General features: G+C 45.8%; 1 protein-coding gene across 1 annotated transcript in view; it reads left to right on the top strand.

Moving 5' to 3' along the window:
• Positions 1-2,237: 2,237 nt before the first annotated feature.
• Positions 2,238-11,942, top strand: part of PAX5 (paired box 5) — a 238,193-nt gene continuing 228,488 nt past the window's right edge. The window contains exon 1 of the mRNA XM_088658491.1: positions 2,238-5,414. Coding sequence (XP_088514617.1) covers positions 5,369-5,414 — 46 coding nt within the window. The 5' untranslated portion in view covers positions 2,238-5,368. The remainder of the gene's footprint in view (positions 5,415-11,942) is intronic.

Below are 11,942 nucleotides of genomic sequence, written 5' to 3'. Positions count from 1 at the left end.
TAGCTATTCAATACGCACACATTGAGTGACAATCAATAGTTTAGGCCAGGGGTGGCCAACTTCCAAGAGACTGCGATCTACTCATAGAGTTAAAAACTGGCATTGATCTACCCCCTTTTGGGGGGTTCAGGTCAAAGTTGTTGAGCTTTTAAAGGAAGGAAAGCCCTGTTTTGGGGGGTTCACGTAAAAGTTGTTGAGCTTCTTTAGGGAGGAGGAAAGCAACATTGACACTGAGCTTTTTTTTTTAGGAAGGAAAGCCCTGTTTTTGGTGATTCAGGTCATTTTAGGGGTCCAGGGCAAAGATGTTGAGTTTTTTTTAGGGGAGCCAAAAAAAATAGCTTCTTTGGGGAGAGCCACTGATCTACCGGTGATCTACCACAGACGTCCAGTGATCTACCGGTAGATCACAATCTACCTGTTGGACATGCCTGGTTTAGGCAGAAAGGTGTATATGAGTGTGTATAGGCTCACCCAAACTCACAGCCTGACTGATACTGAGTGGGCTGACTCCTATCCATGCAAGTATATAAGGGCATCTATGGATAATCAGCAAGCACGTTTCCGAACAGGCTAATACATTATGGAACATGTGCCAGCTGATATGCCTGTTACGCATAGGTGTGGGTGCAGGCATTCTATGTGCTGGTATCTTACATGGCTACGGGTCAAAATAGGTACAGAAATGCAACACATGCCTTCATTTGCAAGGGAGCAGTCAGACCCTCAACCCAGTTAAAAGCGTAGTTTCATTGGAACTGTCCACACACCTGATTCTTCGATAGTTAGTACCTTTTGTTTCAGTGGAATTTTATGTCACCGAAAATTGTATTTCTAGAGAGAAGCCTGCACCAGTTTAAAGCTAAATGCTGCTGCTTAAGTAGAATGCAGATTTATGCATTCACACGCAAATAGGTGTCTGTATTGGTATCCCCAAATTGTCACATATGCCTTTATATTAACATCTCTCCTCTCCCCCTTTCAAATCCAAAACAGGTTTACTTTGAATTAGTCACACAGATCTGAATAAAGCATACACCCAGCTGCCCGATCCTAGCCATGTTTACTGTGAAGTAAGTGCTTTTGCTCCCGGTGAGGTTCACTTCCCTAGGAAAAAGGCGTTAGATCTGATTGCATACGAGTGTTTCAAGGTGGGAATGAAACTTCTCTTTTACTCGGGTGCATATACACATACGCGCGTTCACGACGCTGCAATGCCAGAGACGCCGTGACGTCCAGCCCCGCTGGTGAGGAGCCACGAGGATGGATGTTGCCAAAGGAACTGTTTGCCTTCGAAAATCCTGCCCTGCCCCCACCCGCGCCGCCCCGGTTGTTTTCATTCTTCCTTTCTGAATACCTTGTAACACTCTGCAATTGGGGTGAGGGTTAAGTAAACAAGTGCAAAATCTTTATAGGGTTGGGTTTTTTTTGGAGGGATATGAAAAACAAAGCAACTTCCCCCCTTGTAAACTAGGATCAAGGAAGCCAGACACTTTTTTAAAATGGTAAAATTCGAATATGTTTTTACTGGGTTTAGAAACAAGTTCCTCTTTACGCAAGGAGCGTCCTTCATATGACACCGCATTCTCTTATAAGTCGAAAGGGGTGTTTTTATTTCAGAGTAACCAAAGCGTGTGTGTGTGTGTGTGTGTGTGTGTGTGCTATTTATATAATATATAAACAAATAAGGTGACTGAGACGTTAGAAAAAAGGGGAAGTAATGCAGCTGAAAGCAGAGGCAAAATATGCAGAAAGTCAATTCGGACGTTTTTCTTTTTTAAAAAACGCAAATAGCTGCGTCTCGAAATATTTTGATATCTATTACGTTTGGGATACAACTGACACATTTCTCAGGACAGTTCTCCTGCGCAAGGCCCATTGTAGCGTGTTGGGAACTCGTGGCTCTCCTTCGTCTCGCTGGCGGTGGGGTTTGCGTAAGAGCGTTTAGCAAAGGATTGTGTCCTGTGACGTGCAAAAATGTCCATCCGAGGGAAAGTGGGGCTGTGCTCGGAGGCGCGATGGGGAAGACCTTGAAGCGTGTTGGAGATGTAAACATTAAACACCACGGTCCCAATACATTCACCTGGAAACAAGGGCGCTTAGTTAGAACAGAGGCGCCAATATTTTGAAGGTGGGGAAACACTTCCCCCTTGTTTATCAATCCGGATCCTGTGCATGTTTACTGGGTCCTGGGTCCTACTACTTTCAAAGAGGCTTAGCCTAAAGGTTTGCACATTGATGTATTATTTTATTTATTATTACAAATGTAGAGGCCCTTCCTCCTCCTCAAAGGGAGCCCGGGGCGGCTCAAAATAATAAAATTGCTTTAAAAGAATAGACTGCAGCAAAAGAATTCTACTTCAAGTAAACCAGATCATTCTTAGTTTTCAGAGGATACTCCTCCTTCCTCTTCCTCTCTTCTCATCCTCATCGGTTTTAATCGATCTTACCTACACCTAGCTCCATCTGTAACAAAGCAATTGTATTATTTTCATCTAATATAATATTTTCAAACCTGCGCATGTTATTGTATGCTTGTGTAAAAATCCAGTTTTAGGTCTAAGCTTTCATAAGTAGGCCTATTGTGTGGGAAAGGCGGCTCACATATTTATGAAATAAATAAATAATTTGCAATGGCACATGACCTACAAGCAATGGAGATTTATTGCAAATAAATAAATAGACGAACGATTTTTCTGTTATGAGGGTTATTTTCCCGGAGTTTGCATGGATTTGCATCCTGGTTATATGAACGGTTCACTTGCAAGGAAGCATTATTGCGGATAAGCAAATTTCCAGTTTTGGGTTACTGAAAACAATACGACCATTGGTATCATTTACTGTACTGGGATCCTCGAACCTTCGATCCTCAATACCTTCCAGGTTCTTTTTCTTTAAAAATGTGATCTGTTGTTTCTCAAATGCCTTGAAATTTGGGGGGGGGCAGGATCTAGACAACCTTTAAGTCATTACAGCCCCATAAATATCAGTGGGAGAATTAAGCAAGTGCTTAAATATAGCCTGTTTAAATCAATGGACCTAATCCTACGTACACAAGACATACGAGTAAGAGCCCTGTTTGAATTACTTCCCAGTAAGCTATTCCACTAAACAGTCACAAGCTATATAGCACAATGACTTGGAAGTAAATCTAGTTGACCTCAGTGGAAGTTACTTTCCAGTAAACATGGGGCAGGATTAGACAGCGTAAGGACTTAAATTTGGCTGTGTTGTGGAACATACGCGCATGCTCAGCAGGCTGGTACACAAGCACACACCATGGACATTTTCCATTGGCAAATGTTTTGAGAGCATGATCCAAACAATTTACTATGTGTTTGCGTGGAAAGGACTAAATCCTGGGGAATGTAGAGTTTATTTTTCATAGGTTTAGTTTTCTTTTTTTGTTTTGGCAGAAGATACTTTATCTAAACTCAGATTATTTTCTCCCATGTCCCTGTTGACGAACTGTGCCTAAGGTGCCTTAAGGTGATTGAAGAAGGCGGCCTGTTGGTTAATTTAAAAGACCAAAAGACCCACCTTTCAATCTGTAACGGAGACAGGTAGCAGTTTAGCTCCCCAGCAGCAGGAGGAGGAGATGTGGGGGGAAGAATGCTTTTTTGCCTCCCTTTGCATGGTGAAGAGAATTATTTTGCATAAATGGACCGTTTGCCATTCTATCGATATGGGGTCTTTCTCACCACCAATATTGTTCATTCGCTCGGTCTACTTCGCGTTCCTAAAACTGAACTCACTGAAGCATCCATCTCTTCTGCACTCGAAGGGAGAGAGGTGTGTGGGTGTGGGTGTGTGTATGGTCTAGATTAAGAAACTATTTTGATACCAAGTTCAACTGTAATGGCAGACAGCAAAGAATGAGTGGCTTAGCTGCCTGGTGGAACAAGTAGATTTATTTTAGACAGGCATGAATATTTCAAAATTAATCAGGCCGACGATTACAGTGAAGGAAATTAAAGTGCAAAGCCCATTCCTTCCCACCCCGCCCCATAGTGTCGTGGCTAATATTTAATTTTCTCTTTAAAAAATGCCACCCCTTCTTTATTAGAATTGAAGGCGTGTGTGTAAGAGTCTTACAGCCTGTGTAAGAATCGAGCACCTTCTGTGGAAAAAGGCGGGGACAGACGGTCAGAATACGGGCTATTAATATGTTTGGATAATACAGTCTCTCTCTCCCTCTCTCCATCCCTCCCCCCAACTCCCAACACGCGACGAATGAAAGAACTGAACGTTTCCCATACATCCTTTACGCGGACGATCTGGAAGTTATTTCCAGAGATTCCGTGCCTTTCTGTACAGCTATGTTAGGAGGCACTACTGTGACTAGTGAGGACGGGACGTCCAAAGATGAGTTGGCTGTGTTGACATATGAAACAAATAATAAAAAGAATAAAAAAGAGGACATTGTTTCATTGCACACGCCTATAAGGACCATTGGAACATGGCAGCACCTAAAACATGCATTGACTTTGTTGCGTTTTATAAACACGAAAGCAAATAACCCTTCTTTATATCCCACAAGGGAAACTGATATTTCGACTTCAAAATAAGAAATATATAATTACTTTGGGTTTTTTTTTACGTGTTCTTTCTTCTTCTTGCTCTCCATTCCCCACCTCTCACCCAGGCGTTGGCTTCAATGGCAAGGGTTTTCCCCCCATCTCCTTTTCTCTCATTCTCTTATTTTTAAATTTGGTTCGGTTTTATTTTGGAGAGCAATGTGCAATTTTAAAAACTCTAGGCGAATACGCTGCCAAGAGCGCTCTCTCTCTCTCTCTCTCTCTCTCTCTCTCTCTCTCTCTCTCTCTCTCTCTCTGTGTGTGTGTGTGTGTGTGTATCCTTCAGTCTCTATTTATAGTCCCATTTAATGGTAGTGAATGGGTTTTTAATGAAAAGTTGACCGGCCACTTTACTTTCTCTAAATCCTGTACGTTTCAGTTAAATCAAGGGCGCCTTTTCTGCCTCCGCCTTCCTTCCACAACGTTGTTCTGTAAACAGCTCCAGTAACAGTTTAAGGCTGCAAACAAACTTTGATTCCTGCTACAACAGATGTCAGAGCTTCTTGAGTTTTGGCTGCGTCTGGGGACATCTTGTGATGTTTTTAGAGAACAGGACATGATCTCACATGGCGAGAAGCTCTTTAGTTCCTTAATCATTTCACGGTTCCTTCGGAGGCTTTCTTCCCACCTAAAACGTTTAGTTTCAGCTCACTGATCAGCTGCAAAGGCTCGACGGGGAGCGGAAGAGTTGAATTATTCCAACCTGCAAGCAGCCCCTAAAAAAAAGGAAAAAAAGTGGAAACTTTTTTTTTTTACCCCTCTCTGTCCATTTCACCAAGTCCTGAAAAATCAGAATGGAATTAGAGAAAAACTACACGACTCCCAGGACTGGCAGATCAGGTAAGGACTGAGATTATTCGTTTGAAATGATGCAAAAGAAAACTTTTTTAAAATAAATAAAAAAATCTTAGGGTTTAACATGTGTTTCAAAAGCTATAGACACATATACAGATAGAAAACCCCTGGTGTCTATAGATTTATATAGAAAGGCTGCCCGGTTAAATAATATTACTCAGGAGTAGTCGCAGGGAAGTTCCATTTGGGTTACTCTCGAGTAAATTGTTGACGGACTGCATTTATTTATCGCAAAGCACGTCCTGCCAAAAATCGGAGCTCTGAGTTTGAAGAAAATGTTATTTTGGGTGTCAATAAGAAGTTACGATTTAACGATACAGTGTGACTGCTATGTGTGTGCCTTTTAGGTGCGTGGATGTACATTTTCTGTCTGTCTCTTTCTCTCTCAATGTGCGTCGTAGAATCTTCTTCAAATAAGTTTATGTGCATAAATGTCCTGGAGACAAAGGCAGTAACCGGATCCTAAACATATTTTAACTTGGAAGGAATCTCAGCTGCCACATCGCTAGGATTTCTTTCTCGTTTGGGACCGAGATTTCTTTTTCTTTTTCCCCAAGTCTGCTGTGAATACAGCTTGAAACGCCCAGGTTGCAACCTGCATGACCGGAAACGCTAGACCCTTTCCATTACTAAAGTCAGTGGAAACCTCCGCTATGTCGGTTTAATTGGGGTGGCGCGGTTCCGGCTGCTGGAGACTTCAGAGTCGACCCGGATTATCTGAAGCGGTGGCACGGGTGCTACTACCAGATCCGGGGAGCCTTCAGGCTGTCGGGCAGGAGAGAGCGAGCGAGAGAGACAGCAAAGCGACCTGCCTGCCTGACTTTTTGCTTTCCCTGTGGCATGAGCTGCTGTGACTGCGGCCACTTTCGAGCTCTACGGCCCCTGCATACTAAATCCACAGCTCTTTGGCCTCTGGAGCAGAGAGGGGTGGCGGTGTTTGTAAGGAGAGATTTCAGAGCCAGAGAGAAATTGGGTCAGCAGCAGAAACAGGACATTTTCCGACAAGCCTTTTTCGAACATTAGGACGAGCCTGCCATGCGGCCTTTTCTGGGATCTTCCAAGCTCCTCAGGGTCTCCTTTCTCTCCTTCCAGCGGGAAAGCCCCAAAGCTTAACTCTGGGGGCGAGCGCGCGTTTGGAGAGTGCCCTGACAAGCTGTCTATAAATAATGTGATTTCAAGGCGATCGATGAGCTCTTTTATTAGTTAAATCGTCTGAATAATCGTTTCATCGATAAAGCATTTCATTGCTCTTAGCTCCGGGCCGGGCCAGGGTGGGGTGTTAGGGGGTCTGGGAAGGCCCACAAAGAAGGGAGGTGACGAACTGAATTTTTAAAATATATATATTCTGTGCCATCCGCCCGCCCCCTCCGCCACCTGCTCCTCCGTTCCTTCGGTCAGCAATTCCAAAGGTGACTTGCATGCTGAGCACCAGAGACAGCCCTCCCCCTGTCCTCCTCCTCACCCCCGGCACAATTCGCTAGCCCGTCTCCCGGCCATCCGATCTCCTTCCGCATTGGTTGGGTCGGTGGGGCGGCGAGAGAGGAGGGGGCTGTCGGCGCAGCAGCGTCTCCGCGCAGTTCGCCGCGATCGATTACTTAGCAATTATTGTTGCACAGGGATGGAGCTGCGCGGGGGTTGATTCTCTGCGGGTTACGAGGAGGGCTGGTGGCTACTGCAGGCCAACTGGTCTTCTGAGCTTGAAGGCCTATGTGTATGTGTGTGTAGGACAAGCCTGCGATAGAGATATCCCAACCCCACTGGGGAGATTAAAGGCAAAGGGGGGGGGGGAGGACGAAAAAACCCCACCCCATCTCTCTCCTTGGAGCTGGTGGGGGAGAGATATTCTCGGTACTTCTCCTCCCCCTACGTAATGTCACTACACGCGCCTGCTGCGCACTGGCTGCTGGCTTGGCTTCCGGGGCCGCTTGCCAAGAATCTTTGCCTACCCGCCGTAGTACAAGGCAGGCAGTTGTTCCACCGCTCTCTTTCCCTGTTTGAAATCGCTGCTCGTCACTCAGGCACTCTCTGATTTGGGGGCACCAGTCACGTCTCATCCCCTTAAAAGTCGTCTCACGGCAAAAAGTCGGCAAAAAACAACTCCCCTAAGGTTGCGATGGCGCTGAGCAAGCGCGCTTAAAAACGGCCAATGCTCACATTTTGGACACTTCGGGCCCTCTTCGGTTTCAAAGATCAGCCCAGGACAGGTGGATTTTAAGCCAAGTCGTGCCCCCCACTCCCGCCTCCAAATAGAGTGTGCCTGGGAAATTCTTCTCTGCTCTGGGGAGATCAGCTTGTTTGTTTGTATAAGGGGGGTAAAACGCTAGACATAACACGCGGCGTAAAGAGGGCGGGGAGGGTAGGCTGAAAGAGAGCAAAGGTCATGGAAAGGTGACCCCCGAGGTGATAATGATTGGGGCACGTCGCATAACTGTTGTTGTTGTTTTTTTAAGTGGGGCGGGGGGGGGGAGAAAAAATGGAGACGTATGGTAGTAGGGCATTCTGCAAGAGGCGGAGAATACTTTTATAGTGTTTATTATGTTCATGACGCTTAATCGAGTAACATAAGTAGAGAGACCTGCCCGGCAGGGTTTGCAAACCGGATGGGGACAATGGGTGGAGAAAGCAAAAGAAGGACTCATTTTGTATAGCCTACTCTTTGCTAAGAAGGAAGGGCTACTCCTTTTCCACGCTGAATGAAGTCTATCCCCCACCCGCTCCACTCTCTACTAGAAGCTTCAAAACAATACATACAATACCCCCCCTACAGTCTTCAGTTTATTTACTTCTGAGTCGACGCTTCGAGCTCCGTTTAAGCCACTGGCACTAGTTTGCAACTATCCTCTCAAGAATGTGGCTCCATTATATCTCAGACGACGGGCTCAATCCACTGGGAAGTTCTGCGCAAAGCCCCACTGGAACTAAAGGGAAGCTGCCCATGTGCAGAGCCTGCTCTTTGCCATGGATTGTGTCTATCCTCGGCCAATTTTCAAAGACACCTTTCCTTCCCCTGGAAAGAGAGAGAAATGCGTCATGACAATTTTCCATATTTGCTCAGCCCAAGACGTGGTTATTTACTCCGAAGAAATGTCCTCCGAGTTCGTGCCAGATTACAATAGTAAATACATTTACCGCGCAGTAAAATGGAGCTAAATGTAAACATCCTTGGTTTTAAAGATCAAGCTTAGGCTCAAATGTTCCTCTTCTGTGTCAAGTCTAGACCTACGGTACGGTAGTACTTGGAAAGGAAGACATATTCCTTGATTTCATGGAAGCGTGGCTCCAAGCCTGGGTTGCTGTCCTGTGGCTGTGATTCTAAACATCCAAATGGAATCCTAAGCTTGTTTATTCGGAAATAAAAGCTACTGAGTGAAGATGGGTTTACTCCTTAGTAAGTGTGGCGAGGACAGAACCTAAAGGGACTTATGCTGCAGGAAACACCTTCGATGCAGGCCCCGTTACCCGCACGCAGCTTTAATAGAGCCTGTCCCATCCACCCATGCTCCAAATAAAATAGGTAGGTCTGATTCTTGGTTCAGAATGCCTCTTTCAGACACAGCCCCCGCCATAGAAAACGTCCAGCAGGACTGTGAGCTTGGTTGGGGACGAGGAAGTGATGCAAGCCCATGAGCGTGAAAACGTAGGCCAGGCGAAGCTCGATTGAGAGCCGCCTTGGATCGACGGCGTGGGGGCTATGGGGAGTTCACTTATTCTCTGCACCGAAACACTCTCTCTCTCTCTCTCTCTCTCTCTCTCTCTCTCTCTCTCTCTCTCTCTCTCTCTCTCTCTCTCTCTCTCTCTCTCTCTCTCTCTCTCTTTCTCTCCTCTCTCTCCTTCATTGAGAACAACGCCGTGTTGATGGACAATCCCGGTGCCTCTCGTGCCACTGAATCCAGGCAGTCTGTTAAGGGAGGCGCTTTTCCCCTCTGTGACCCGTGAAATAATCTATAGAATTGTTTACTTTCAGCTCTGATCTCACTGTCAAACACACTCCTGGGTGCAACACACGTGGGACCCACGCTTCCACTCTCGGTTTGGGCCATCCTGGGTGGGTAACATCGTTACTCGCCTCGTTTTGTAGGGTATAGTTCCTTTTCTGGTAAAAGAGAGAGAAAGAGGGGGGGAATCTGGCTGTTCTTGAGGGCGATGGCAGGAACCAGCCCCACCATTTAGCTATGGGAGAACAGGAGAGGGTGTGTTAAGAGGTATATGGGGCCTATGGGCAGAAATCAGGGGAGATTTCGCCTGCAAAGGAAATGTGGGCAGTCCAGATTTAAGTGGAAGGGAAATTTTTTAGCAAGGACCCGTCTTAAATCAATCTGGGAATGAGGGTGATGGTGGGAGATACTCATTTAGTGTGTTTGTTATTACATTACATTAACCAGGGACAGTGTTGATAACGACAGGCGTTTCTACCACAAAGGGCAAACTGTCACCCTTGTTATTTTTTATAAAAGTAAAAGGATTTGCCGCTGTGAGGTACACGGTACATAAGGTGAGGATAGTGATAACGGTGATGAAGATGATAGCTGGTAGCTTGCAAGATACAGAATGGTCGTTGCTGCTGTTGCTGCTGCTTCTGCTATAGCTCTCTGCGTGCCTGGCACTTTAACAGAAGCAAACTATTCCTTGCACCATGCACAGAGGACTGTACACTTTGGTTTTGCTCGGGGTGGCGGGGGAAGGGTGTCACTAACTGCGTAGAACCAGGGAGTTGGCCTTAGAGGAAAGTGTTCCTGAAGAATAATCAATGGTGATTATTGGAAACGCGGGTGTCTGTGTGGGCTGCAGTAATGACACTGATGTGTCCCCCTCCCAGCAGTCAGGAAACGGTGAGCGACAATCTGACAATGCACAAACCACTTGCAGTAAGGAGCTAAGATTAAAGTGACGACAGCAAGCGGGGATAACCTACAGGCCTACGTCCCTCGCGTTCAGGTGTAACTGGATTGCGAGTCATGCGGGGAACGTGTGAAAGAAGATTGCCACCCGGGTTCTAAACATATTTACTCGCAAGCGAAGGATTTTAAAATGGAATTTAAAGGCGCGCATAGCATCCTGGTGCTAAATACAAATAGGCTGCGACAGACTACAGGAAAGCTCCTCCTCAGCTAAGCTTCTTCTCCAAATATTTTTGCGCGTTAGTGCTGAGTTCTGAGCGCCGAAGTTCCCCAAGCGTAAAGCTGGTGGCAACACCAGCCTGGCTGAAAATATCTATCCCTCCGCTGTTTCACACTCCCTTGACCTACGCAACCACAATGTTATTAAAGGTAAAAGTAATAGCCTACTAATACACTGGCTTCAGTTTTGTTTAGCATGGAATTTAGAATCTCTTCCCCTCTCTTTCTCTTGTCTCTCAAACACACACACGGGGTGGGTGGGGCTTGCAGGTTTCCTTTTCCATTCCAAAATAAACCCCGCGGGCTCCACTGCTCAATTGGCTACAAGGAAATACAACAGCAGATGCGCCAAAAAGTGAAACGCGCGCCCTGCAACGCAAAAATGCGAAGGAAAAGGCGAAATATGAAAACGTTTCTTCCCAGGTTGTTGGTTGTCTGAAAATGAGGGTTGATGCAGAGTATCTCCTGTCTTCTTCCCTCCTACCTTCCTTCCTTATTTTGCTCAGGAAATCTTGAGGAGGCACGTGCACCCTGCTTTAACTTCAGAGAGATGATCTGCATATAATCCAATTAGTCTTGCTTTCTGTACAAACACAACGCGCCTGCAACCAGATTCCCCCACCCCTCGGCCCGTTGTTCAACCTGCTTCAGTTAATATAAGAAAAAGAAAGTAAGAAGATCTAGACGGGTAACAAATTAGGCGCCATTAACACCGAATGCCATAGTCCATCAGGGAGGTTCTCCCATCGAAATGAATTGGAATAGTGCTCCCGCGCTGGCCTCGTTTATCTCAGTGGGGCTCGCTGTCCTCGTTTCGAAACGTTTACATTGTTTATGGGCGCGTTTTGCAGGGGAGAGAAAGAAAGGGAGCGTGTGTGGTGGGACTTCTTCAAAAATCTGCTAAAGTTGCTTCTTTTCGTTACGAATGGCTGTGACTCATGAGTGGGATCCCAATCCACAAATTAAGGGGAGGTCTGGCATGAAAATAGAACGGTTTGAGACCTATATTTACTAATTGATCTCAGACACCTGTGACTTTCGAATTCTGGAGCCAGGATTCCTTGGGAGAACTCATTTTCTGAATACCCTCTTTGAACACCAGGACGATCTTGAAGCTAGGTGGTCGCTGGCAAAAAGCTTGACTTTTTAAGTGGTGGCTCCAGTCCTCACTAATCCCTTCTCTAGGGTGTTAGCCACTGGTCTTGAGGCTCATGGTCAAAGTTATTATTCTTTTTTAAACGTATTTTCGTCGTTAACTGCCGCGATGGCTGGTGCTCTTATCTCACTTGATTGCACGACGGTTGGTTTAGTAACTCAATGCATATTTTTTTGTGTGTAAAGCCCACACGGTTCAATGAAGCTTTCTTCCAGGGTGGTCTACAAAGGTTTGGAAATT

This window comes from Zootoca vivipara, chromosome 15 (genome assembly GCF_965207765.1).
Source record: "Zootoca vivipara chromosome 15, rZooViv2.hap1.1, whole genome shotgun sequence".
NCBI classification, from domain to species: Eukaryota; Metazoa; Chordata; class Lepidosauria; order Squamata; family Lacertidae; genus Zootoca; species Zootoca vivipara.
Note: the sequence above shows the minus strand (reverse complement) of the source record. Positions and strands in the feature narration are given on the sequence as shown.